General features: G+C 53.9%; 1 protein-coding gene across 4 annotated transcripts; it reads right to left on the reverse strand.

Moving 5' to 3' along the window:
* Positions 1–2,648: 2,648 nt before the first annotated feature.
* Positions 2,649–26,420, reverse strand: LOC149912926 (adenylate cyclase type 10-like). Of its 4 annotated transcripts, XM_090132526.1 has the most exons (23): positions 15,225–17,544; positions 14,869–14,973; positions 14,738–14,776; positions 14,119–14,262; positions 13,325–13,530; positions 12,977–13,070; positions 12,731–12,819; positions 12,032–12,223; positions 11,705–11,826; positions 11,027–11,103; positions 10,583–10,769; positions 9,590–9,642; positions 9,230–9,383; positions 8,362–8,554; positions 8,003–8,089; positions 7,383–7,666; positions 6,844–6,977; positions 6,060–6,182; positions 5,191–5,445; positions 4,410–4,945; positions 4,081–4,188; positions 3,736–3,914; positions 2,649–3,311 (listed from the first exon to the last, which is right to left on the reverse strand). In XM_090132526.1, exons 1-23 carry the CDS (start codon positions 15,373–15,375, stop codon positions 3,125–3,127), a joined length of 3,699 nt encoding a protein of 1,232 aa, XP_089988652.1. In that variant the 5' UTR covers positions 15,376–17,544; the 3' UTR covers positions 2,649–3,124. The 4 variants fall into 4 exon arrangements, with proteins under 4 accessions (XP_089988652.1, XP_089988651.1, XP_089988653.1 ...); XM_090132525.1 differs by having other exon boundaries at positions 3,736–4,188; XM_090132527.1 differs by lacking the exon at positions 15,225–17,544 and adding an exon at positions 26,228–26,420 and having other exon boundaries at positions 3,736–4,188; positions 14,119–14,973.
* Between the last annotated feature and the right edge of the window lie 307 nt (positions 26,421–26,727).

Consider the following 26,727-nt stretch of genomic DNA (forward strand, 5'->3'; position numbering starts at 1 on the left):
GGCCGCCGGGAGCCGGCCGTTGGAGCCGCGGCTCTCCTCACGGATCGCCGCTCCCGGAGCCCGGAGCCCGGAGCCCGGAGCCCGGAGCCCGGGGCCCGGGCCGCCCCTCAGGAGACCGCGGCGGCAGCCGGTGCTGTCCGGGCAGCACCCAGAGGGAAGCCGCGGCACAACGGGAGCGAGTGCTGAGGGCAGCTCCGCCGGAGGTGTGCGGGAGAACGGGACCGGGACAGGGAGAGGAGCCCTGCGCGGCCCCAAGCGTTGGAAATACCGCGTAGTTTATCAGGACGGTACCTCTGATCAAGCGGATTTTATTCGCAGCTGCAATGGCGGGCCTCCTGCAAGCAGCAGAGCACCCAGAAAACAGCGTTACATCTTCTGTGCCCCGTTGCCCGACGCCTGTCTCCTCCCCCGGTTCCTCACTGGCTGCGTACTGCAGGTTCCCAATCTTCCCGACGCTTCACTAAACGTGCAAACACTGCACAAACATAAATCTCCGCTGGCTAAGCGTAAATCTCTAATTAATTAGCTAACTTCCGGCCCTCACTCCACACTCGGTCATTGTTTCTGGATATCTGCTTGTCCTGCCTTGCATAGAGAGGAGCTCAGAAGGAGGACAGGGAGGATCTTGTGCCTGCCTGTCGCATCCCAACCTTCTCACAGAGTGAGACAGTCCGGCCTTGCGTAGGGGCCCTGGCTTCTTTGACGTTTGTTAAATCTGTTTTTCTTTTGCTGGGGGCTTCTTGTCCTAACAGAACAACCCTACAGTATGTTTTCATATCTCTAACGCTATACCCACGTTGTTTGGAACCTTTCACAACTGTTGCAGTTTTGCAAGAAAGAATTAATCACATAATTCAGCAACTATGTTTCTAAAACATGTTGCCAACGCATACGGTATTTCATACAGTATTTCTACTTTTTAGACCAACTATTTCTAAGGATAAGTTACAGAATACAAACACACTGTGTTCTACTTCTTCAAACCAACTGCCCTTTTTAATATCTAATGCAGAAATTACACTCCATTCCCACAATTCCCCCCTCCCCCTGTACTATCAGTACAGTATCCCTCTGTAGTAGCAGGACTCCTGCTACTACAGTCAAAGAAGTTAGCTGTTACCCACCAGAACAGTGACTCGAACTCTGCAGCAATTTGATTTCTCACCTTAAGTTCATCAGGGACACCTCTAGGCACTCCAGTTGAATGTATATATATATTCATATAGTGTTATCTAATGAGACCCTGAAGCCCTTTTATTCCTACGGGGTGTATCCATGAAAAGGCTGGGTTATTACGATAAGGATGACTGACATTCCTCCCCCACGCCGAGTCTCACTTCTTTTATGCATGCGTGGTATTTTAGGGGTTGTTTGGTGGTCTTTCTGATGAAGGTCGTCTTTTTCACTTTGAGCAGCTCTTTGAGCAGCTTAGCTTTTTCCATGTCTGAGGAAGCCAGTTCTCCTTGACCTGTCTCTTCCTGCGTTATGTACCCCTTCTTCTTAGTTTTCACATCCCATAGAGCCGAGTTCAGCTCTACCTGTGCCTTGGCTTTCCTAATCTCATTTCTACACATGCGGACAACGTCCCTATATTCTTTCCAGGCTACACAACCCTGCTTCCACTTTCTGTACGTTTCCCTCTTTTCCCTCAGCTTAAGCTGCAGGTACTTGCTCAGCCATGTCGGTCAGCCACCTCCTCTGCTCCGTTTCTTCTGTTCGGGGATTGAGAGCTCTTGTGCTCTCAGAAAGGTGTCCTGACAGAGCGGCCAGCTCTGTTCTGTGCCCATGCCCTCAAGGATGCTTTCCCAGGAGATCCCGCCCAGCAGTTCCTTGATCAGCCAGAAGTTTGCCCTCCTGAAGCTCAGGGCCCTGATTCTACTTTTTGCCAGGCCTGCATTCCTCCAGATCACAAACTCCACCACAGCATGGTCATTACAGTTCAGGCTGCCTGCAGTCTTAACCTCTCTAATGCTCTCCTCTACTCTGGCGAGCACCAGGTGCAGTAAGGCTTCACCTCGGCTCGGTCTGTCTAGTACCTGGACAAGGAAGTCGTCCTCGACAGACTCCAGGAATCTCCTGCATTGTCTGCCACCCTCCATGCCGCTATGCCAGAAGATATCCAGGTAGTTGAAATCCCCAATCAGGACAGGAGCCCACGAGCATGACACCTCCTGCAGCTGAAGCAAGAAGGCCTCGTCAACAGGCTCCCCCTGATCAGGTGGCCTGTAGCAGACCCCAACCACTAGATGCAGATGCCCCTTACTGGATTGATCCCTGATTTTCACCCATAAGCTCTCAACCTGGTCATGGCTGTTACTCGGACACAGCTCTTCACAATCTATCCACTTCCTAACATAGAGGGCAATTCCACTGATCAAAGACAGACCCCAGGTATAAGCGTGGCTACTCTTCATCACTCTTGCTTCTCTGTAGTGCGAGCTCAAATGCTATCTCACTGGCAAAATCCCAGAGATGTATTTAAATGAATTCCAGAGGATGCTTTTCTATTCTGAAAGGCAAACCCACTCATAGCTTGGCTTTTCCTGAGTGACAAAACCTGTGTTTAGAAAGACATATTTTTTCTAGAAAGCACATGAAAATTAGATGTTTTTACATTTTCCAGATCTCAAGAATGGACATAACGAACATAAGGAAGCAAACATTTTATTAAGATAGAGTAGGTAAAGGAGAGTTGTTGTCCAGTGTGAGAGTTTGCAGATGCGTCGTAGCTCTTGGTGGTTGTTTGGTGGTTTTTTTGATGAAGGCTGATGTCTTCCTCGCTGTGTGCTCTTTGATGTGGGTCCGGTCGGAGGACACTTGGCTGGCTTTGGCTGGTTGTCTTACTGGCTACGACTTCTTCCTCCAATCTGTTGCTTCCTTGTTAATGTGTGGTGTTCTGCCCTAGCCAGCTGTCTTGCACTCCGTTGCAGACATCGGGTAGTTGTTACTTGGTAGATGTTACTTGGAGAAACAGGAGGCCCGCTATGTGCACTAACTGTCCAAGTCTGTAGTAAAGCATCTGTTATCGGCAGCCAAAAGCTGGATTGGCAAGGTCAGATCTGTAGCTGCCGATCCAGCACCCCATGAAGGCACACAGCTTTTAACTTCACTTGTTTTCCTTAATTCAAGGGTTGTCCAATGTTGTCCAGTCTGCTGCCAGGTAGGAGTGCATCTTCCTGTTCGTGTTAGCCTTCATGAGTGCTGCCAGGCGGGAGAACCTCCGTCCAGCAGATGTGCTCTCCTGGCTGTAGAGGTCCTCGAGCAAGGAGAGGCACCTGCTCTGCTGAAGCAGCCTGGCTTGCTTCTTCCTCCTGCCACACAAGAGAAACCGTTGGGCCCAGAGGCATGGCTGTGGAGCACTGAGTCAGACAGGGCAAGGGAAAGCAGGGTGGCAGGGCTGGACGGCTACACTGCTGGAGGAAGGGAGCTGATGCCAGGAGGGCAGCCGGGATGAAGGGGGCAAAGGAAGAAGTGCTGCTGGCACTGTGGCTCTAGAGGTGCATCCCTCAGCACAAGCTGCTTTTTACCCAAAGGTGTGCATTCTTCTCCCATGCTGCGCACAGGAGACAGCGTGAGGCTGCACCATCCGTGGCTCTACCCACACATCACGCCTGAACGCCTCAGTCCTGTTAAGGCTTGGCAATGGGCTGAAAGCTGGGCAGGCCTGGGCCTGGATGCGTGGGATCAGGTACAAAATGGCTCTTCCTCTCCCGTGTTGTCCCTTCTGCTGCTTACCAAGCCTCCTGTGGAAGGGAGGACGCTCTGCCTGTGGCCTGAGGAGCCCGCTGCAACCTTTCCCACAGAGACTTGACAAAGGCCCCGGCACGGGTCTGTGGGAACTGCTTTTCCAGCAGGCTTAGCGCCTGCCTGCTCATTTTCCTGGCCAGCTTCACACATCCCATGTTGCTGCAGACCTGCACAGGAAGAGGGAGGCATGCAGATGTAGAGGACTTGCCCAAGTCCTGCAGACTCTGCAGAAATGGACAGGGGACAGGCTGTGGCAGGAATATTCCCTGCCAGCAGGGAAAGCATCTGGCTGCATGCCTCCGGACACCCTTCCGCTTTTTCCTGCTTCTTTACCTCTCCTTTGAGGCTGAAGAAGGTGGCCTCCTCAAAGCGGTCGATGGCATACCCTTTTTTCTCTAGGGAGCTCCTCAGGACCTCTGCTTCGTTCAGCTTCATGATGGCCTTCAAACAAGCAACACAAACAGCAGGTGAGCATTGGTGCAGAGCCCCTGGCCAGCCCCATCCTTCCCTGTTGCCTCCTGCAGCATCTGCTGTAGCAGGGCCCGTGTTCCTCTCGGTCATGCCTGCCCTAACACAATCCTGTGGGCTCAGAGCAAGGGAGAGGGAGCCCTCAGCCCTCCTCCATGCTAATGCAGCTCGTGCTGGCAAGCAGGGTAACTCACCATGGAGCTGTTGGAGACGTGCAGGTAGGCAGCTGCAGATTCCAGCAGGTAGTAGAAGGCTTGGGAATCACTGCTCACTGCCGCGTAGTGGCGAGCCAGGGGCACAAGCACCGCTTCGGCGATGGCTTCACACTGGCAGGACCACTGGCCACTGTCCTTGGCCTGCAGTGTTGTCTGCTTGCCCTCTGCCAGAATCCCCTCTGCAGGGACGGTCCTAGCCCTCCGCAGGTGTTCTCCAGCAACTACCAAGGCCTCCCAGCTGCTCCAGTTGTCCTTCTCAGCAGAGCCCTGGCAGCTCCCCTGCTCCTGGGGGCTGGAGATGCCGAAGCGGTGGAAGGCCACAAAGTCCCCTCCGTGGCACCTCTGGCATTTGTGTGCGTGCCTCTCCAGGAAGGCGGCACACTCACGGTGAATGTTTATCTTCTGCCTCGTGGGCCACAGCTCATACGTTGCCTCCCACAGCAGTGGGTTGCAGAAGGCCAGGATGTCAGACTGCTGCTGCATGGTCTCCCTGCTCACAGAGGACCTCTCCACCCCTGCAAGGCAAGGAGTGCTGGCCTCAGACAAAGCTGGGGCCAGACCTCAAGGCTGCCCCAGCTGGGACAAAGGCAACACTTTGGCATGTGCTGCTGCTGCCTGAGCCCGGCCTGTGCTCTGCCCGCAAGCACAGTGGCAGAGGCTCTTGCAACAGCCAGTGAGAACTTCCCTCTGCATGAAGCTAGGTGAGCAAGGCCCTGTGGAGTCACAGTGCTCCTGGGCCCATGCTGCAGCCATCACTTACCGCTTCCTGACTGCCCAGAGGTGGGCAGCCTCTTGGTAGCACCTCGCTTGTCTTCTGGCTTCTCGATGTTCTCCAGTCGCTTCAGGATGTTGTCCTCCACCAGCATGTCCAGCAGTGAATTAATCTCATGCATTTTACTACTGGGAACAATGTGAGCCAGCTGCTGGGTGGTAAACACCGGCCCTATGATGGCTGCAAACTTCAGAATCATCTGCTTCTTCAGACTGATCCGATCCAGCTCAGCCAGCATAATGTCTGTCAAGAAGAAGCAACACGTCTCTGTCTTGCCTGTCCCTGAGCTGAGGTTGGAGAAGCCGGACAGTTTCTCCAGAGGAAATGGGAAAGGCTTTGGCCTCCTTTCTGCAGGATGGAACCTGCTGGGCAACTAGAGCCCAGGGTCAGTATCGTCAAGATGGCTCTGCTCCTCTCACAGTCACAGGCCATGGGAGTCAGGGAAAGCAGAGACACTCAGACAATCAGTTTCCAATCAATGATGCAGAGGGCACGACCCAGCAGGTATGTGTGTCCCACCGTGCGACCTACTCGATCTGCACTGGGTTTATGCCCAGCAGTGCACACAGGAGCACAGAACATTCCCGCCAGCCCAGAGCTGGACTCAGAGTTCCCCCACCCATGATGTGCAGCTCACTGTTCGGCTCAAAGCTGGTCTACTGCCCACAGGGGAAAACCACAGCCCGTAAGAGCGCAGGACTCTTCTTGCTTGGGCTGGAGTCACCTTCCTGGCAGAGCCCCGAGGCTGAGAGGGCAGCCCTGCAGCACGCAGGTGCCCAGCCTCTCCCTTACCTGCACCCCAGGAAAGGAAGCTGGGGCACAGCCACAAACCGGACAGGAGCCGCTCCGCTCCTCACCTTTCAAGGCCACTGGCAGCATGGGGTTCTCCAGGCTCACGTCTGGTCTGAGGGTACAGATCCTTTCGCTGTCATTCCCGGTACCCGAGCTCGAGGCAGCTGTGACAGCGGGTGATGCCTTGGCTGCAGAAGATGGGAAGAGCAGGGGAAACATGAATAAGGTGCTACAAGTCGTACCTGTCATGGTCAGGCGCATTGCCTGGCCTGCACTGAACAGGGCCAGCAAGCAGGGCATGCCAGTTGATTCCCACTGCAAGCTTGCATTTGCACTGCCCCCCCAGCTCTCTTCTGTCTTCACACCAGCTTCAGACCAAATGCCCTTCAGTCAAAACTTCTGGGCTTCTCAGATGGAGAATGAATGTTGCGCGACAGAATGCGGTGGTGATGCTGCCTTCAACAGCACTACCTCCAGAGTCAGGGAAGTTGCCACTGATGCTCCAGAAGGCAAAGCCCGTGCAGGCTGCCCCTAAGCAATGGTGCTCTGCTTGGCATTGCTCTTGCAGTGGCATTCCCACCGTGCTCTTCAGTTCCCAAGGCCCTTGTGAGGACTTGAGGTTTTGAAGCAGTTTCCCACTCCCCCAGATTGGCTTTGCTCTCACAGGAGCTGAGCTGATGGTTGTCACGGGAGCAGCAAGGTGTGCAGCAGCCCACACCTCTGCCATGGCAAATTCTGCCCTGCTGCAGGGTCAGCCTCTGCCCAGAGTTACTGGGGAGACACAGGGCACGGCTGTGCAGGAGAGGATGCGCCACAGCGAACAGCGGATTGGCAACAAAGGGTGCTTACCAATCAAGTTCTGCCAGTTGTCCTGCCCTTCATCTGGCCTCCTGGTGTGCAACAAGAGCATGTTGTTGCATTGCAGGTAGCGCAGCAGTTCCTCACAGTAAGATGGGATGCCAGAGCTTCTCTGGATCAGGAACCTGGGCAGGAGCACAAGCAACACCAAGGAAGTAAGGTGCAGCACAGTTTGGATGGGTGGTGAGTCACTCAGACCTCGCAGGCTGACCAGCCTCTTCAACATGGAGAAACCTGGCTTCTGGAAGGGGCTTGTGTGTCTGGCCCCTCCCAGACGTACAGCGTTCCTGGGAGTCCATCAGGAAAGGCTGATGGACAATGCCCAAAGCACAGAACAGCAAACCACGGCAACAGCGAAGGGCTGACACCATCCAGACTCTGCTGCTCGTGGCAGTTGCCCATTCTTAGCTCACACCTGCTATGGCCAGGCTTAAGGAAAGACCCATCAACTCCTTTTCAACAGGGTGATTCCCAGCTGTGGTCAGCATAAGTGCAACCCCTACGGAAGAGCTCCCCAGACTTGGGCTTACCTTGCTAGCTCCCTGGAGATGCTGCTCACTCCAAGGTCCTGGCAGGCTTTCTGCACCACAGCTGAAGCTTTCAGCCCTTCCAGACGAACGCAAGTGGTTCTCTCGGATGTTGTTCTGTCAGCGGCAGCTTTGAAAATGCTCTCTGTTCTGTCCTTGACTGGAGCTAAGCTCATGACCATGAAGACCATGACACTTTGGAGCATTGGCCACATGATAGACCAGGACACAGGGTCGAGGAAGTGGGCGTTGTCGATGAAAAATATGCCAAATTTCCCTCCAAGCACCTAAAAAACAGGTGGTTCTGAGTGGAATCCAGTGGATTCTTGAGCGTCTTCCAGGGAGGACACATAGCCTTTCTCGCTCTCACGACAAGGGGATATTCAGAAGCCTCTCCTCAGCCACCTCCCTCTCCAGGAGTTTACCAACTTTGTTGTGCGAGACTGTAAAGTCGTCTCTAACATCAGTTTCGCAGCAGAAGGAGAGAAATTTGCCGGGCAGAGTTTCTGGAGGGCTGTGACCCAGGCGAATCGTCCCCTCAGGCAGCCTCCAGCCTGCAGTGGAGCCTGCACCCGGCACGATTGTTTGCCTCCTGTGAGGCCGGAGGAAGGAGACCTGCTCACCTTCTGTAGCATTTGCGTACAAGTCAGGTGGAACGCACTGGCCCGTTCAGTGGAACACATCTTGGAAACTTTGTCCGTGATGGGAAACTGTCCAGGAAAGACAGAGAGGAACATTGCTGCAGGTCTGGGCACACCTATCTCCCAGAGCAAGACTGCAGAGCAAAATGCCTCTGCTTTTGCATGTGGCCAGCACCAGCCCCCCTTCAATGGCATTTGCAGGGTGCTGAACAAAACACGGGGGGGGGGGGGGGAAGTGCATGGCACAGGAGCACCCCATGCACAGGGGCACAGGAATCAGACAGCACTGAGCTGAGCCACTCCCAGCAGAGCATCCAAGCAAGACGGCCTCTCACTCTCACCTTAACTGAGAAAACACTGTTTAGCAGGCAATAGCTGCTCTCTTCTATTGTGTCTTGGAATATGGTCTGCAGAGCGCGCTGCCTCTCACTGGAAGTTTTAGCGTCCTGGAGACCCAGCGCCCTGGCCACGAGCAGACAGATGCCAGAGAAGGGCTGCTTCACGTTGTCCTCTGTCAGTTCCACAGTGATGACCCTGCGGTGCAAAAGCAGAAGACACTGAGATCCAGAATTGCCTCCTGGTAGCGCAAGCTTGCCCAGACAGCAGTGCTCAGTGGTTGAGCCGCCTTGTTCTTTCTGCAGAGGAAAGTGGGACTCTTCAGCCACACATCTCCAAGTGCTTCCTGGAGAGGACCAAGCTTTCCCCTCATCGTACAAGAAAGAGTCCCGAGGGGCGGCTGCAGGCCAATCACTGGGGGGGCTGACCGCGGCCCCTGCACCTCCACAGCCCCAGCCCAGGTCACACACTGCATGCCCTGCAGGGGCCCTCATTGGGTGAAGAAGGAAGGCCTCAGCAGGCGGCAGGTCTACGTCTGCCGCCCGGCCTGCAGCAGGGCTCTTCTGCCCCAGTGCTCCTTCTGGAAAACAGAGGGCAAGCAGTGCTTCTGAGACGGGCCACCTTGCTTCCTCTCAGCTCCACAGCTGAAGCTCTTTCCGTCTCTTTGTGCTTGGCCCAGGGACAAAGGAGAAAAGCACTGGCTCTCAAAGCCAGCTTGGACTCTCCGAGAAAGCGGGTGCTGCTTGGGAAGGTTTGCAGTAGGCTTTTTTGGGAGGCTGCAGCGCAAGGGCTGGCACCCGAACTGCAGTGTTCCACAAACACCAGCGGATGGGCAGGGGAGGGGTGCCAAAGCGACAGCTCCAAAGTGCTTACCTGTGCTTAGCAGCCCGGTCTAAAACGGCCAGCTTGGCAAGTAAGTGGCTCTTTCCAGAGCCTGGAATGCCCACGAATGCCACGGTGTGTGGTTCTTCCAAAACATCATAGGCCTCCAAGCAGCAGTCAAAGATTTCGATCTCCTCCTCCCGACCTGTGCAGACCCACAAGAGAATCAGCTGCTGCAGCGTGCTGAAAAGCGGGGAGCCCCTCCAGTTCTCTCCCCTACCCCGCAGCAGACAGGGAGGGAGCGAGGAAGCGGCTGCGTGGGGCTCAGCTGCGTGTCAGGGCAGCACACAGCACAGCCCCTGGCACTGGGCAAAGGGAAGCAATTGGGCTTCAGATGAGTTCTTCACCTACCCAGCAAGGGACCGTAGTGTGACCTCTCCTTGGCAAGGCCCATGTCATATTGGCTAGAAGGGGGAGAAAACAAAAGTCACTTACTTAGTCAGAAACCGCTGCACGCAGAGCCTGCTGTGGAGGGGTGGAGACCCCCCTCTCGAGCAGCATGTTACCCAGAGCATGTTCCCCTGGCCAACGCTCCAGGTGACACACTAGGACAAGTCTCAAGCATAAAGAAACCCAGCAGCCACGGCAGGACAGCCGAAGCTAACAAAAGTCCCTTGCCGGAGGCAACAACCAAAGAAATCCAAGATGAGGAAAGAAGCCAGGCTACGATGCTGGCTGGCTGGCTGACTGCTTTGCTAGCCTGGACAAGCAAAACAAGCCTCTTGGAAAGGAGGACCTGTGTCTCTTAGTGGCTTGGGATGCCCAAGCTGCTGGCACCTTTGGCTCAAGTCTTGTAGCGGTTTCCAAGAGACAGTAGCATTCGTGTTCAAAAGGCCCTCCAATGAGGAGGTCAAAGCTGGGCCCAGAGGAACAGCAGAGGACTGAGCAGGAAGGCAGGAGGAGGCAGAGCATGCCAGCAGCCCACCTTTCCCAGTGGAACACGACTGACCCAAAGCTTCCTGCTGGGAAGCAGATGGGGAAAAAACCCCACCCCATGCAGCAGAATGACCGCTGGCTTAGTCTTACACGTGGTGGAACAAAGCACAACAGTGCAAGCCCAGAGGAAAGCTGCTCGGACAAAGCCCACAAGGCTAGCCTGTGCCTCCAAAAACAGGCTAGCCTTCCCCATCCCAGTGCCATCACTTCCACTCTCTTAGCAGCAAGAGGCACAAGGGCAGAGAGGCAGAAAGCAGACCCACACTAGAGTCTCCGATCTTCTCAGCCACAGGCAAGGGAGGTCTGTGGGAGACCAGCCTGGTCTCGCTGCAGAACTCCTCTCTGTTGGCCAAGGTTGTACCCTTGAAGCCCCTCTCCCCTCACTTGCACAGCTCAGAGAACACTTACTGCTCAGTGATCCCCAGGTATTGATAGATGGTGACGGGATCGGTAACACCTTTCATGTCTCTCTTTGGCAACTCTTTGAAGCAGTAGCTGGGCAGGCGAGAGGCTGCATACGTCTCTGCGTCACAGGACACCATCCCTGGGTAGGCCATCATCATGCGGGCGGCTAAATTCACCTTAAAGCCAAGGACTGCCACAGAGAAAGCATACGTCAGCGCAGTTGGGAAACCTTCAAGGCCAAGGGCAACCTCCCCTCCCAGGCACAAGCCAACCCAACTGCCGGGTAAGCGAACCCAAAGGGAACCGCACGTCTCTGAGCCCATCCTCCTGCCTCAAGGCCCCAACGGGCTGCAGTGTGTCCTTGCCTCAGCCCATCCGCCTTGTCCAGACCAACGTGCTGAAGCAGACCCATGCCAGCCTCACGTTCCTAAGACAAAGGAGCCTTACCTGTGTGTTCAAACCTCTCGGGATGGCCAGTGAGGCCGCAGAACGCCGTCCCGCTGCTGACCCCGACAGAAGCTCGCCTGGCACACAGAAAGAGTGACGTGCATTCAGCAGCAGCCCTGCTGCAGTCCCACTCGCCCTGTTCCATCCCTTCCCACCTCTCCCCTCCCCGGCACCGGGATCACACAATCCAGCATGGGTCGTGAGGACTTAGAGAGCTTGGGGTGCAAAACGCCCCGGTGGCAAGGGATGTAGGTAGGGCACATGCAAAACCATTTGGACCCTTCCCCCGAGGCCTGATGGCTGCAACCTGCGTCAGGTCACAGACTCTTCTCCTTAGCAAGGAGGCAAGCAAGTGCTGCCTGCACACCACCCACAGTGGCAGTGACTGGAGGTCACTGGAGGGACTGGGCTCAGGCCTTGTTCCTGGCCCCATTGCCCAGAAGAGCCTGCCTCTGGCACTGAGGAGCTCTGTGCCCTGGTGAGGGCTCGCTCCAGCACAGTGACTGGCAGGCAGCACCTGGGGGCTGTGCCTGGCTGCCGTGGTCTAACCTGCCACCTCTGAGATGCTGCCTCCTTCCAGCCAGGGGCAAAGCAGGACAAGCCAGGGGGCATGTCTCTTGCTCATCAGTCCCCTCGTGCCATCCCAGGCAGCACACACACCCCATCACATGTACTCACTGGAGTTTTCTCAGCTCCGTGGAGGCCTTGTGGAGGATCTGCATAGCACATTCCAAGGCGTGGGTGCTCTCACAGGCCAACTTTTCTCCAGGAAATCCAAACACGCAGAGGAAGGTGCAGCCCTGCAAAGAAGAGGTGCAGTACGCCTTGCTTTACAATACTGGTGGCCAGCAGCTGATGCATTCTGCCACAGGCACCAGGGAGACCAGTGGAGCTTCAGGTCAGCCCACAGCCACAGATCCCAGCAGCAGGCAGAGCTGCTTCTCATTCCCCTGCTGCCAAACAGACAGAGGCATCCCGGGGATAGGATGGCTATCATGCACTCACTTTGTCAAACAGAAGAGTTTTGTTGATTTCACCCTTGTGAGGGTTGATGATTTCTGAAATCATACTGCTGCTATCACTGAGGCTGCTGCTGAGCTCCACTGTGCTGATCTTGTCAGCAAACTGCAGCTGGACAAAAAGGCTGGTGACCGGCCGTAGCTCAGAGCACAGCTCCAGTGGCACGTCCTGATAAAGCTGCAAGAGAAGAGCACAACAGCTTTGCCAGCCTGCTCTCCCGGGGGCTTCTCTGGGCCCACAACAGACACCAAGGGACAGCAGGCGTGCTGGCAACGCCAGGTACTACTGGAGGATGGCAAAGTCCTCCCAGGTACCGAGTCCTGGCACAAAGCTACTCTGGCAACACTCTGTCCTGTGACACGTGCGGGCACAAGGGGAGGCTCTTTGCCATCCTTAGGCACCTGAGCGGGATCTTGTCCCCCTTGCTCCCTCCCCCATGCCTGTGCAACCTCCAAAACAACAGCCATGCAGAAGACAGGCAAGGCCGCCTCCCACCACCCCTGTCTCTCAGAGGAGCAGCACAAACGGACAGCTTCCGGGCACGTCTGGCCCCAGCAGCCCTGGCATCTCTTTTCCTCAGGCTCCCGCCTCAGACTGCACTTTCTTTTGGCTGCCTGTTCTCCCGAGAGCTCCACACCATCTCCTGCCCTCCCTACACGCAGCCGCCAGCAGTAGTGGCCGTACCTTCTGGAGAACAGCTGTTGATATGTGCTTCTCCAGCCTCGCTTCCACTTCAGGATTACCAGAGCTCATAAGAACCGGTCTTCGGAGGCCTAGGGAAAGGAAACGCAGGCCGTCACTGGCACGGTAGGATGCAGGGGCTTGGGAAGCTGCACACAGCAAAGGAAAGGTTCTCCTGCACTTGCTCCCGCTCCTGTCTGAAGCAGGCAGGAGCCACCTTTCCAGCCAGTCACAGGACAAGCAACTCACCCATCCCTTCCAAATGCCAGTCCCCTCTGTATAAGTTCAGCTGGTCTACAGCATATTGGTAGTCTTCGTGAGCTAAGTGACTCATTCCCACAACCTGAAGACACACAGGAGGAAAGGAATGCCACTGGCCTCCCTGGAAGCCCCAGGGCACTCGGCCTGCCCCTCCACTCTCTCTTCCCAGAGAAGGGCAAGCCCACCTCCCTGGACTTTCAGCTGAGGTGCAAGGCCAACAGCTTCAGCTCTCTGCCTACGCTTATGGTTAGGGCAGTAGTCACGTTCAGCCTCTCAGCCGCCTCCCCACCCAGGTGCGGGTCTTCCAAAGGGCTCGAGGCCACACCATTCACCCACCTTCATGGCCCGACTGCCAGCAATAGACTTGACCCTGATTCTTTGCTGCTCACACAGCTCCCAGCAGGTCTGTGACAGCACAATTTCATAGGCAGCCGAAAGGTTTTGGGCCTCGATAACTTCATCCAGGGCCTGGCTGCAGATGAAGAAGTAGTGACGATCCCCGCCTCTGACGGATATGAAGGAGAGAATCCCGGCGGAGATCCCTGGGGGGAGAGAGAGACCAGCAGCGTTAACACAGGGAACCTTTGGAACTCGGTGGCCTCCAGCTGCACAGAAGCTCAGCGGACGCCCAGCCTGGAGACAGGCACCAGGGAGGGGAAGGGCCTCGTGCATCCTTCTCAGGGCCATACCGACACAGGTCCCAGAAACGGGCGTCTAAAGAGGGGCAAACAAAGTCAACACTGACAGTGCGTTGGCACTGCCGGGCGTCTGAGCCAGCAGCCTACAGGCTAGCCCAGCAGAGCAGCAGCTTTGAGCAGCGTCTGCTCTGTTTACGTGAAGGCAGGTTGCCTTATCCAAGGGGCAGGTGAGACAGGGGCACGTCTAGGGACCGGGTGTGGGATCTACCTCCCAGTGGGGTCAGACGCTGGGGCCCCCACAGACGGAGCGGGCTGTGCTCTGGGACCCTCACTGGGAGCGACGGGCCTGTGCTACAGCTGACGCGAGGCAGGCAGGGAAGGAGCCCTGACATCCCCTGCCCTCGCTACCTCCTGCTTGCCCTGCAAATGCTGGCAGGGGAGGCTATCCCTCGGCTCTGGAGAGTACCGGGGCTGACCCATCTGTGCCCGTACCTATCTTCAGGTGGAGCTTGAGACCCATGTGTGTGTCATGAGTGCCGTACTTCTCCTGGATTTTCCTGGAGCACTGCAGTGCCAAGTTGATGGCCGTAGGCAGGTGAGGCTGTGCTGCTCTCCACAGCACCAGCACAGCATCCCCTGGGGAAAGGCAAGGGAAGGTGAAGGCTCTCCCGAGGGCTGACTCTCCCCGAGTTGCGCCCAGCCGCAGGGACAGCAGCAAACAGCTGGCCAGTGTGCCGAGGAAGATGGGACCGTGGGAGGGCATCATCCTGAAGGACCTCCGGGGCAGCCTGGCCTCAGGGACCCCTCCCATCTGCCGGGCCAGCTACAGCGACCTCCAGGGCAGCAGAGCAAGAGGGTGGGTGGTGGGGGGCAGCAGTGAGGCCGCCACCCCCCACCGCCCCGCCAGTGCCCCTCAGCACTCAAAGACAGGGCTCCCTCCCCCCCACCGCTTCTCCCATGTCTCAGCGCTCCTGTAGAAGCCCTGCTCAAAGCTGGAGACAAAGCAGTTCCCCTTTGCTCTCCACAAATAGCAGGGTGGAATCCAGGAGGCTCCCACGGGAGATGCTGCGCATCAGCAGGACGCTGACTCTGCCTCCTCCTAAGGACACACCTGCAAACTTCAGGATGTCTCCTCCAAAAGCCAGCACCTCTGCAGACAGATAGAGGGAAAAGCAGAGTTAATGGGACGCCTTCTTCCAGGAGCCTTGGGGATGCCCGACAGCCCAGCAGCACGGCTCTTACCCTCCAGAATGTCACCCATGTAGGCGTTGAGGACATGCGCCAGCTCCTCAGCTCCTCTCTCTGGTCCACTCTGCTGGATACACTTCTCTGCCAAGGCAGTGAAACCTGCCGGAAGGACACCCACAGATCAGGACGCGTCTGCATGCACCTGCAGCTCCCCCCTTCCCCAGCCCCGGCTCAGCGCTCGTCACAGCCATGGCTGACGGCCCGGGAGAAGCCGCCCGCTCTTTGGGCAGCACGGCAGGAGGCCTGCGCAGTGACGACAAGATGGCCAGCCTGTCTTGGGGCAGGGCTCCCGAGGGCCTGGAGCGTCCCAAGGGCTCGTGTCTGCGGGGGCTCCGCCGTGCCCAGCCCACCTGAGACATCCGCCAGGAGCAGCACTCCCTCAAGCATCTTGGGGTAACCAATGTCCTCCATGAACTCCTTACGGAGAAGGAGATTGGGAAGGAACACCGCCTTCTTCCCCAGATCTGAGTAGTAGCACTTCCTCTCCCAAGCAGAAGCCATTGTCAGCGCCCTGTGGTACCCGGGGTACCTCAGAACAAGACGACCCTGTCCCGCTGCAAGGGAGGAGGACGCGACGCCCACCGCTCAGGCGGCAAAGTGAGCCCAGGGCCGCGGACGGTCGGCTGGCCCTCTGCTGCGGTGACACCACAATCGCCGGGCAGTGATGTCATCGCCAACCTCACAAAGAGCTGCCCTCCGGCAGCGCAGTGGGCTGCCAGCACTGTGCTCCGTAGCCCGCGGAGCAGCCTCCGCCGTGACCCAGGCTTCCCCCTTGACGCCGAGCCACGGCCTCCCAGGCCTCCCTTACTCGAATCGCTTGAGGATTCAAGAATTTCTCTGGTTGTGTAGTGATGCGGACACTGCACAATTACAGGCAGGAAAAGGAAAACTCTGGAGCTCGAGGCGATAGCTGATTGCCATTATCCTTGCACGCTTTCCTATGTAGTTCTTTTAACCTTATGCATCGGATGAAGTAGGCATTCTGCAGCTGTACTCCTCATCCGAGGCTGAACAACATCATTTTTGTAGTCGCTGCTCAACTCGAAAGATAAGGAGAGCTCCCCTTACAGAATGACTGCTGCTGGACCTCCAGCATCAACCCTGTGCCTAAGGAAACTTCCAGAATAAAGGTTTTAAAAAAGGTTTTGATTTCATACTTCATGTGCTCGCGTTTTCAGAAATCTATTGCTTACAGGTTGATTTTAACCTAGTGGGGAGAAAGTCACTTAATTTTCTAAATAATCATTTTCTAAAACATTTTCCACGTTTGCTTTTCTTAGACGTTGCCTACACCTGTTTGTGCTTCCAACCACAACTCAGGCAGCCTTAGTTGTTTACTACGAGGTAACTTCCATTCCCAAGACGCAGTATGCATTTTCTCCTCAGTTCTGCCTGCTGTTTTTCCCTTGCTTTCTCACTACCTCTGGTGCCTTCACAAAGGACCTGTGGTTTCATTCTGTTGGGCATGAAGAAAGGTGTTAAAAAAAAAAACCCTTCTTACTGCTTAACTCTTCAGGGCGGTCAGAGTACTGGAGAGGATTCTCCTAGACATCAGTTTGAATAAACAGATGTACAAAAGTGCCCTCCTGTGTTTCCTTTCCGTCTGCTACGAGAGTCTTTAAAAACGCTTAAGAAATTTCTCATGGCACACAGAGTGTTAACACTGTATTCTTAAGTCTAAGCACGCACACAAATATCAACAGTTGGAATCAGAAAGAACACAGAGATGTTCTGAAAATATGTTCAGGAAGCAGGCTTGTATGCCGCTATCACATTTTGCACTGCAAAACAAGGTGTTCAAGTAGTTGTAGGGTTTGTTGGTCACTTGTCCTTCATTGTACCACTCAGCACTCCTACTTTTGTATCTCACTTGGACTATAAGGCAAGAGAACATCAGCAGAAGAGAGCAACAAATCTAAACAGGTGTAGAACTCCCACTTTTCACATTTTCTGAAGCATTTGGTCCATTTTCTGAAGCAGTAACTGTGAAAACAGCTATAAAGCAAGGTTTTATGTTCAAAGAAAAACCTGAAGAAGTAGTTAGCATGAGCATTTTGCATGCAGGTATCGTCCTTGTTTTGTCAGCTGAATGGCATTACTCTCGTGTGAAAGAATTGCCCTGCTGAAGAAAGGAAGACTTGAGGGTTCAGGTCCTGAAACGCTGCTGCGCTTTGCTATGATTTCTCAGAGGAGGGAGGGTCTACTGCTTTCTATTTTTTTGGATCTGCCAGCATGCAGTACTCTACTTGTGTGCAGAATGGGGCAGCCTGTGTAGCACTATGTACCACTGCTTCTTGTCTTTCTTGTACCATTTTTCACAGAAATGTTTTAGGCAGTCTAATTTAGCCTCTTACTTACTGTTCCCCACACGCACGGAGACAACAAGGATGCATTTCCTTGGCCTTTCTCAGGGGGTACTTTTACTTTATCTCATGACTCTGCGCTCTGCAGCTACCTATATGGGCAGTCTCCAAAAAATAAGAACCCCTCCTATCCCTTCTGCCATGATGGTAAGTTTTCTGATAGCTTGGATTCTTATGACAATTCTCTTCCTATTTGTTTTGTTTTGTTTATGTTTTCTCCTCCTCTAGTATCACGTTTATAAGCAAAGTTCTGCTCCACTTTTTTATAAAGGTCACAGGGTTATCTCTGGACACAAGTCCGTGACAGAGGGACACAGGCCCTGGGAAAAAGGCAAAAAAAGAAAAAAAAAAAAAAAAAGGAAAAGGAAAAGGTACGGTTTGCCACGGGACCCGGCCGGCTCCGGGCCATGTGCGCTCCGGTAGAGGGGGAAGGGCATAGAGCTGGCAGATAGTTTTAACAAAGAGAAAACACGATGGCAACGATCTGAGGAGGAAGTAATTTACTAAATTAACCAAATCAAACAAAATGAGAGAGGAGAGACAAGAGTAGCCAAAGTACGAGTCAAACCACGATAGTGTGAGAAGCACGTGCTTTTCTCCGCGGTGAGCCGACATGGCCGATCCAGAGGCAGAGGGAGAGGGAGATGCTGAGTCCTGTCCGGAGCTCCACCCCACTTTCTCCTCCTGCCAGGTCCTCTGGGGATGCCGCCCCCTCCCCTCCCCTCCCCTCCCGTCCTATTAGGATACTCAAAGTGCCCATAAAAGGCAGTAAAGGGGACCAGAATATTAACTCTTTAACTCCCATTGGTCCACATGATGTTCTGATGTGGAATACTGACAACAAAAAATCACAAAACCTCAACAATAAGCTCTTATTTGCCACCCAGATTACCTCTCCACAGAGGTGTGTTGTCTTCCAGGGGCTTGTGTTATAGACATTAGAGAGGCTTGACCACAGCTCATTAAACTGGAAAACTACTATCCTTTCGTCGTCATTCAGGATGGGTCCTAGGATGCTGTGATGGGGGAATTGAGGAATGCTAAAAGGGACTTTGCATCCCTTGGAAAGATGTTGAAGTGATCAGGGATGCAGGCAGTATTCTCCTCTGTCCTCCCAGCGTGTAGCTGGGACCCAGAAAGAAGGAGGAAAACATGACAGGTAAATGACCAGCTGAGGGATAATGTCTGTATCAAGGCTTTGGGAATTTTGATCTTAGGCAGGCCTTTGAGATACTGGGTGTGTGGGCTTATGAGGATTATGCAGGCTTATGCAGTCCTGCCCCTCTGACTGAGCAAGTGGGGCACATGCGAACAAGCATGCTGTCTGGATTGATTACCAGGGCTTTAGACTAGTTTTGATGGGCGGAGGGGAGTAGGATGTGACAGAGAAGGGCTAGGGGATGTTGTCACTGTTAGAGATAGCAGGGAAAAATCTCTGTGTTCTCCCATAGGATCGTGGGAGGGCTCCTCAGGGAAGGTTTGCCAATATCCCATCCAAAATCTTGCATCTTGCACCTTCTGCTTCCCTAAAGTGCCTGTATACCAATACGTGCAGCATAGGAAATAAACTGGAAGAGCTGGAGTTCTGTGTACAGTCACAGGGCCATGATTTCATTGCAGTCATGGAGACATGGTGGGACAGCTTGCATGACTAGAATGCTGTCATGGAAGGCCATGTTTGGAGACACAGGCTGGGGAAGCAAGGTGGAGGAGTTGCTCTTTATGTGAGAGAGCAACTAGAGTGTATCTAGCTCCACCTGGGGAAGGGTGAAGAACATGTGGAGAGCTTGTGGGTGAGAATTAAGTGGCAGGCTGGTATGGGTGATACTGTTGTGGGGGGGTGTACTACAGCTCACCAGATCAGGAAAATGAAGTTGATGAGGCCTCTACGAGCAGCTGGAAGTAACCTCTGAACCCTGGGCACTGATTCTCATGGGAAACTTTAATCATCCAGGCATCTGTTGGGGAAGCAACATGGCCAGGTACATGCAGTCTAGGTTGTTTCTACAGTGTGTTGAAGATAATTTTCTGACACAGGTGGTAGAGAAGCCAACAAGGCAGGGGATACTTCTGGACCTTGTTCTTAACAACAGGAATGGACTTGTTAGGGATGTGAAGGCTAGGGGTAGCTCGGGATGCAGTGATCTTGTGATGCTTGAGTTCAAGATCTTGAGTGGAAGAAGTAAGGCAAAAAGCAGGATTGTTACCCTGGACTTTTCGATAGACAGCTTAGATCTTTTTTGGGATCTACTTGGAGGTATCTCATGGGCTACAGTGCTAGAAGGTAAGGGAGCCTGTGAGAGCTGGGCAACATTTAAACAGCACTTCTTCCAACCTCAGGATGAATGCAGTAGAAAATCTGGGAAAGGAGGTAGGAGATCTGTGTGGATAAGCAAGGAGCTCATGAATAAGATCTAAGGGAAGAAGAAGGTCTATGAAATGTGGAAAAGGGCCTGTGCTCCTGGCAGGAGTTTAGGAAATGGAGAGTTTCCCTCTGGGTGAGGAGGGGATTGTCCAGAAATGTCTGGGTGGGATCAGAGTGCACAAATCCACGGGCCCTGATTGGATGCATCCATATGTGCTGAGGGAGCTGGCAGACGTTATTGCTGAACCACTGTCTATCATCTTTGAGAGCTCTTGGAGAACAGGAGAGGTGCCTGAAGACTGGAGGATAGTCACGTCACTGCAGTCTTCAAAATGGGCAAGGAGGAGGATCTGGGAGACTACAGGCCAGTGAGTCTCACCTCTCTTCCTGTAAAGGTGATGGAACAGCTTCTTCTGGATACTGTCTCTACGCAACTGGACAAGAAGAAGATTATCAGGTGTAGTCAGCACGGATCACCATGATCGATCAACCTTGTACCCTTCTATGATGGCATCACTGTCTGGGTGGGAAGATGGGAGGAGAGCAGTGGATTTCATCTACCTTGACTTCAGCAGGGCTTTCAATACAGTCTCCCATGAGACATCCTGATAATGAAACTGAGAAAGTGTGGGATAGATGAGTGGATGGTGAGGTGGATTGAAAGCTGGCTGACTGGCTGAGCTCAGAGGGTGGTGATCAGCAGCACAGAGTCTGGTTAGAGACCTGTGACCAGAGTGTTCCCCAAGTATTGATGCTGGGTCTGGTTTTGTTCAGTATCTTCATCAACAACCTTGATGAGGGGATAGTGTCCACCCTCAATAAGTATGCTGATGATACAAAGCTGGGAGGAGTCGCTGACACACCTGAAGTCTGTGCTGCTATTCAGCAGGTCCTGGGCAGGCTGGAGAGATCCAGCTTTGCTCCTGGGAAAGAATAACCACATGTATCAGTACAGATTGGAGGATGACTTGCTGGAAAGGAGCTCTGTGGAGAGGGATCTGAGTGTCCTGGTGGACAACAGGCTGGCAGTGAGCCTGTAGTGTGCAGTGGTGGCCAAGAAGGCCAATGGGATACTGGGGTACATTAAAATGAGTGTGGCCAGCAGGTCAAAGGAGGTGATCCTTCCCCTCTACTCTGGTCCGATCAGGCCTCCCTGGAATTCTGTGTCCTGTTCTGGACTCCCTGGACAGGGGTCTCCTGGAGAGTATCCAGCGGAGGGCCACAAAGATGATAGAGGGTCTGGAGCACCTCTTTATTGAGGAAAGGCTAAGTGACTGAAGTCTGTTCAGCCTTGAGAAAAGAAGACTGAGAGGGGATCTTATTAATACTTATAAATATCTTAAGTGTGGGAGTCAAAGGAATGAGGCCAGACTCTTTTCAGTGATGTGTGGTGATAGGACAAGGGGGAATGCTTACAAACTGAAGTATAGAAAGTTCTGCACAAATATGCGTAAAAACTTCTTCACAGTAAGGGTTGTAGAGCACTGGGACAGGCTGCCCAGAGAGGTTGTGGAGTCTCCTATGGAGATGTTCAAGATCCACCTGGATGCCTACCTGTGCAACCTCACCTAGGAGCCTGCTTTGGCAGGAGGTTTGGACTAGATGTTCTCCAGATGTCCCTTCCAGCCCCTAAATTCTGTAATACTTCATAGTGAAGGTGATGGAGCACTGGAACAGATTGCCCAGGGAGGCTGTGGGTTCTCCTTCTCTGGATATATTCAAGACCCACCCAGTTGCCTACCTGTGCAGCCTGCTGTAGGGAGCCTGTTTTACAGGAGGCTTGGACTAAATGATCTCTAGAGGTCCTTTCCAAGTGCTACAGTTCTGTGATTCTGTGATTGATTCTGTGATTCTGTGACTCTGACACTGACATGTGTCTTGGAATGCACCAAATGTTGTGTTTACAGGAGATTGTAGACATGTCTCAGAGATATCTACTATGAGTAAGACTCTTCAAGTCAGCTTGTACCACCATTGGAGTTGAAAGCATGGAAGAGATTGGAGCAAATTTGGCCTCCAACCTGCATATTTCCTTATCCAATTGGCTGATCCAGCTGGATTTAATGCCATTAATCCTTATTATACACCCTTCGTAGCCATCGTCTGCTCGAAATTTTAACACAGGTCAGGGTGCAGTCAGTCCCCTTAAGGACGGTAGTACAAGTCCATCGGAATACAGCTAGATGAAGGTGCTCTGCATTATGGGTGAATCCATGAATGTCAGAGTTCTCATTGGGAGCAGTCAAATTTTGTAAGGTTGGATGTGCAAGTCCATTTGAACATGGCCAGAGCTGTAGCACCAAAGTGAGTATAAACCTTTTAATGCAGCACATTCTCAGCATTATGGACAAATAGCAGGCTTGTATGCCGCTATCACATTTTGCACTGCAAAACAAGGTGTTCAAGTAGTTGTAGGGTTTGTTGGTCACTTGTCCTTCATTGTACCACTCAGCACTCCTACTTTTGTATCTCACTTGGACTATAAGGCAAGAGAACATCAGCAGAAGAGAGCAACAAATCTAAACAGGTGTAGAACTCCCACTTTTCACATTTTCTGAAGCATTTGGTCCATTTTCTGAAGCAGTAACTGTGAAAACAGCTATAAAGCAAGGTTTTATGTTCAAAGAAAAACCTGAAGAAGTAGTTAGCATGAGCATTTTGCATGCAGGTATCGTCCTTGTTTTGTCAGCTGAATGGCATTACTCTCATGTGAAAGAATTGCCCTGCTGAAGAAAGGAAGACTTGAGGGTTCAGGTCCTGAAACGCTGCTGCGTTTTCGGGTTTTTTTTTTTTTTTTTTTTCGTAGAATCACAAGGTTGGAAACGACCTATAAGATCATCTAGTCCAACCATCTTCACACTGCCACTGCTACCACAAGCTACTAAACCATATCTCGCAGCTCCTCGCCTCTTGAACACTGCCAGAGATGGCGACTCCACCACCTCCCTTGGCAGGCTATTCCAGTGCCTGACCACTCTCTGAGAGAAGAAGTTCTATCTTAAGTCTAACCTAAACCTCTCCTGGTACAACTTGCAGCCATTTCCTCGGGTCCTGTTCGTTGCCTGGGAGAAGATGCCAAACCCCTCTACACCACAACCTCCCTTCAGGAAGTTGTAGAGTGCAATGAGGTCTCCCCTGAGCCTCCTCTTCTCCAAACTAAACAATCCCAGCTCCCTCAGCCACTCCTCAAAAGACTTGTGCTCCAGACCCCTCACCAGTTTAGTTGCCCTTCTCTGGACACGCTCCAGGGCCTCAATGTCTTTCCTGTAGTGAGGGGCCCAAAACTGAACACAATATTCAAGGTGCGGCCTCACCAGTGCTGAGTACAGGGAGATGATCACCTCCCTGCTCCTGCTGGCCACACTATTTCTAATGCAGGCCAGGATGGCGCTGGCCCTTTTGGCCACCTGGGCACACTGTCGGTGCATGTTCAGCCGAGCATCAACCAACACCCCCAGGACCCTTTCCTCTTCCCAATCATCCAGCCACTCATCCCCAAGCCTGCATGGGGTTGTTGCGGCCAAAATGCAGGACCCGGCACTTGGCCTTGTTGAACCTCATTCCATTCAGTTCAGCCCAGCGACCCAGCTTATCTAAGTCCCTTTGAAGGGCCTCCCTACCCTCAGGCAGATCCACACCACCTCCCAGCTTGGTGTCATCTGCAAACTTACTGAGGGTACACTCAATCCCCTCGTCTAGGTCATCAATAAAGATATTAAACAAGATAGGCCCCAGTACCGACCCCTGGGGGACACCACTTGAAACAGGTCGCCAGCTGGACTTCACTCCATTAACCACCACCCGTTGAGCACGGCTCTCCAGCCAGTTTCTTACCCAAAGGAGGGTGTACCTGTCCAGGCCACGGGCAGCCAGTTTCCCCAGAAGAAGCCTGTGAGAGACCGTGTCAAAGGCTTTGCTGAAGTCTAGGTAGCCTTTCCCTCATCTACCAGTCTGGTCACCCAGTCGTAGAAGGAGATGAGGTTGGTCAAGCACGACCTGCCTTTCATGAACCCGTGCTGGCTGGGCCTGATCCCCTGGACACCACGCACATGCCGTGCAAGCTCTCCCAAGATGATCTGCTCCATTACTTTCCCCGGTACCGAGGTCAGGCTGACAGGCCTATAGATCCCCGGATCCTCCTTACGGCCCTTCTTGAAGATGGGAGTCACATCAGCAAGCCTCCAATCCTCTGGGACCTCTCCAGTTAACCAGGAGCGCTGACAGATGGTCGAGAGTGGCTCAGCAATCACCCCCGCCAGCTCCCTCAGCACCCGACAGTGTAGGCCATCCGGTCCCATGGACTTGTGACAGTCCAGATGGAGGAGGAGGTCTCTGACTGTCTCCACCTGAATCGCTGGGGGTGCTTTCTGAGTAGCATCCCAGACTTCCAGATCAGGGCGTAAAATGCCCAGAGGATAACTGGTCTGGCTATTAAAGGCAGATGTAAAGAAGGCATTGAGGACCTCAGCCTTCTCCTTGTCCTCAGTGGCCACATTCCCTGCTGCATCACGTAAAGGATGAGAATTATCCTTGGTTCTTCTTTTGCCATTGATATATTTATAAAAGGATTTTTTGTTGTCTTTTACTGCAGTGGCCAATCTGAGTTCAAGTTGGGCTTTTGCCTTCCTAACTTCCTCCCTGCATACCTTAGCTACTTCCTTGTAATCTTCCCAACTAGCCTGTCCCTTCTTCCAGAGGACACAGACTCTCTTTTTCTCCCTGAGTCTCAACAGTAGTTCCCGGCTCATCCACACCGGTCGTCTACCGCTGCGGCTCGCCTTACGGCACTCAGGGACAACCTGTTCTTGCGCCTTTAAGATCTCCGTCTTGAGAAGCGTCCAGGCTTCCTGGACCTCTTTGCCCTTAAGAAGTGACTCCCGTGCTACAAGCGCCCTGAACAGATCAAAGTCTGCCCTCTGGAAGTTCAAGAAAGTAGTTTTGCTGGTCACTCTCTTGACGCCTCCAAGAATAGAGAATTCTACAGTTCTATGGTCGCGCTGCCCAAGACGGTCCCCAGCCTTCACTTCTCCCACCAGTCCTTCTCTGTTAGCGAAGATCAGGTCTAGCAGGGCCCCACCCCCGGTAGGCTCTCCTACCAGTTGCATAAGGAAGCTATCCTCCACGCACTCTAAAAACCTCCTGGACTGCTTCCTCTGTGCTGTATTATACTTCCAACATATGTCAGGGAAGTTGAAGTCTCCCGTGAGAACAAGTGCTGGCGATCGCGTGACTTCCGCGAGCTGCTCATAGAAAGCTTCATCCAACTCTTCATCCTGGTTAGGCGGTCTATAGCAGACCCCCACCAAGATGTCGCCACTACAGGCCTTCCCCCTGATCCTTACCCATAGACACTCAACTCTGTCCTTACGAAGCCCAAGCTCTTCAACATCAAAACAGTCTTTGATATAAAGGGCCACACCACCACCCTTCTTTCCTCATCTATCCCTTCTGAAGAGCTTGTAACCATCTATCACAGCACTCCAGTCATGGGAGTGGTCCCACCATGTTTCAGTAATAGCAACAAGGTCACAATTCGCCTGACTCACAATCACTTCCAACTCATCCTTCTTGTTGCTCATGCTGCGTGCATTGGTATAGATACCCTTCAGTCAAGTCGTCTGCCTCCCCCCCAGCTTACTCATCGTTCCCTTAGGCTCATCTCTTGCGGGTCCCGTTCCCCCTTCATAGCTAGTTGAAAGCTCTTTCTATAAGCCCCGCTAGCTCTTGCGCTAGTATTCGTTGCCCCCCTAGAGATAGGCGGGTTCCACGGACAGACAACAGGCCAGGGGCCGAGTAAACGGCCCCATCATCAAAGAATCCAAAGTTTCTGGCTCGACACCAGCCTCCGAGCCAATTATTCATTGCTCGTATTTTCCAGTCCCGCTCGGTGTCCCTTACTGCCCCCCCTGAAGGTGTAGAGCAGAAGATCACTTCAGCTCCCGCTCCTTGAACTAAACGCCCTAAACCCCTGAAATCTTTTTTCATAGTTCATAGATTTGTCTGAGCGATTTCATCACTGCCCACCTGAACTACGAGCAATGGGAAGTAGTCTGATGACCTAACCAGCTTAGGGAGTTTCCCGGTTATGTCCCTGACCTGAGCCCCAGGAAGGCAGCACACTTCCCAACGGACTGGGTCAGGTCTGCATATGGGGCCCTCCGTTCCTCTGAGGAGGGAGCCACCCTCGCCCTTCCCCTCTTGTTCACACCCACGCTTTATCACAGCATTAGAGAACCACAGAACGGCTTGGGCTGGAGGGGACCTTAAAGGCCGCCGAGCCCGTAAGGCTGCCCCTCTGCTCTGCTCTCGTGGGGCCCCATCCAGAGTACCGCATCCAGCTCCGGGGCCTCAGCACAGGAGGGACATGCAGCTGTCTGAGCAGGCCCAGAGGAGGGCCACGAAGGCGATCAGAGGGCTGCAGCTCCTCCTCTACGAGGACAGGCTGCACTGAGCAAAGACGAGCTGCCTTCAGCCTCGTCTACGAAGGCTGTGCTGAAAGCGCTGCCTCCTGATTATTTCCTGGAGACTGCAAGAGCCACACAGAGCACAGCAACGCTGGCTGACAGAGCAAACACCGTCTTTCAACAGTTAACACCATCAGCCAGGCACTGTCACCAGCACTGACCAAGAGCCTGCACGCTGTGCTTGTAAACATCTGCCCCGGCGGAGGTCCCCGACCGTCACTGACACACTGCTAAACACACCATCCGCCCCTCGCCGCGCTGCGTCCGCCGCCTGCCGCGCACAGACGCTCACTGACACCGACGGCCGGCAACGAGCGCCGCTTCCTCCCCGTCGCGGGCTCCGATTGGCTGAGCCGCAGCGCGCGGGAGCGGCCGCCGGGAGCCGGCCGTTGGAGCCGCGGCTCTCCTCACGGATCGCCGCTCCCGGAGCCCGGAGCCCGGAGCCCGGAGCCCGGAGCCCGGGGCCCGGGCCGCCCCTCAGGAGACCGCGGCGGCAGCCGGTGCTGTCCGGGCAGCACCCAGAGGGAAGCCGCGGCACAACGGGAGCGAGTGCTGAGGGCAGCTCCGCCGGAGGTGTGCGGGAGAACGGGACCGGGACAGGGAGAGGAGCCCTGCGCGGCCCCAAGCGTTGGAAATACCGCGTAGTTTATCAGGACGGTAC

Source organism: Phasianus colchicus, chromosome Z (genome assembly GCF_987193195.1).
Source record: "Phasianus colchicus chromosome Z, bPhaCol1.hap1.1, whole genome shotgun sequence".
NCBI classification, from domain to species: Eukaryota; Metazoa; Chordata; class Aves; order Galliformes; family Phasianidae; genus Phasianus; species Phasianus colchicus.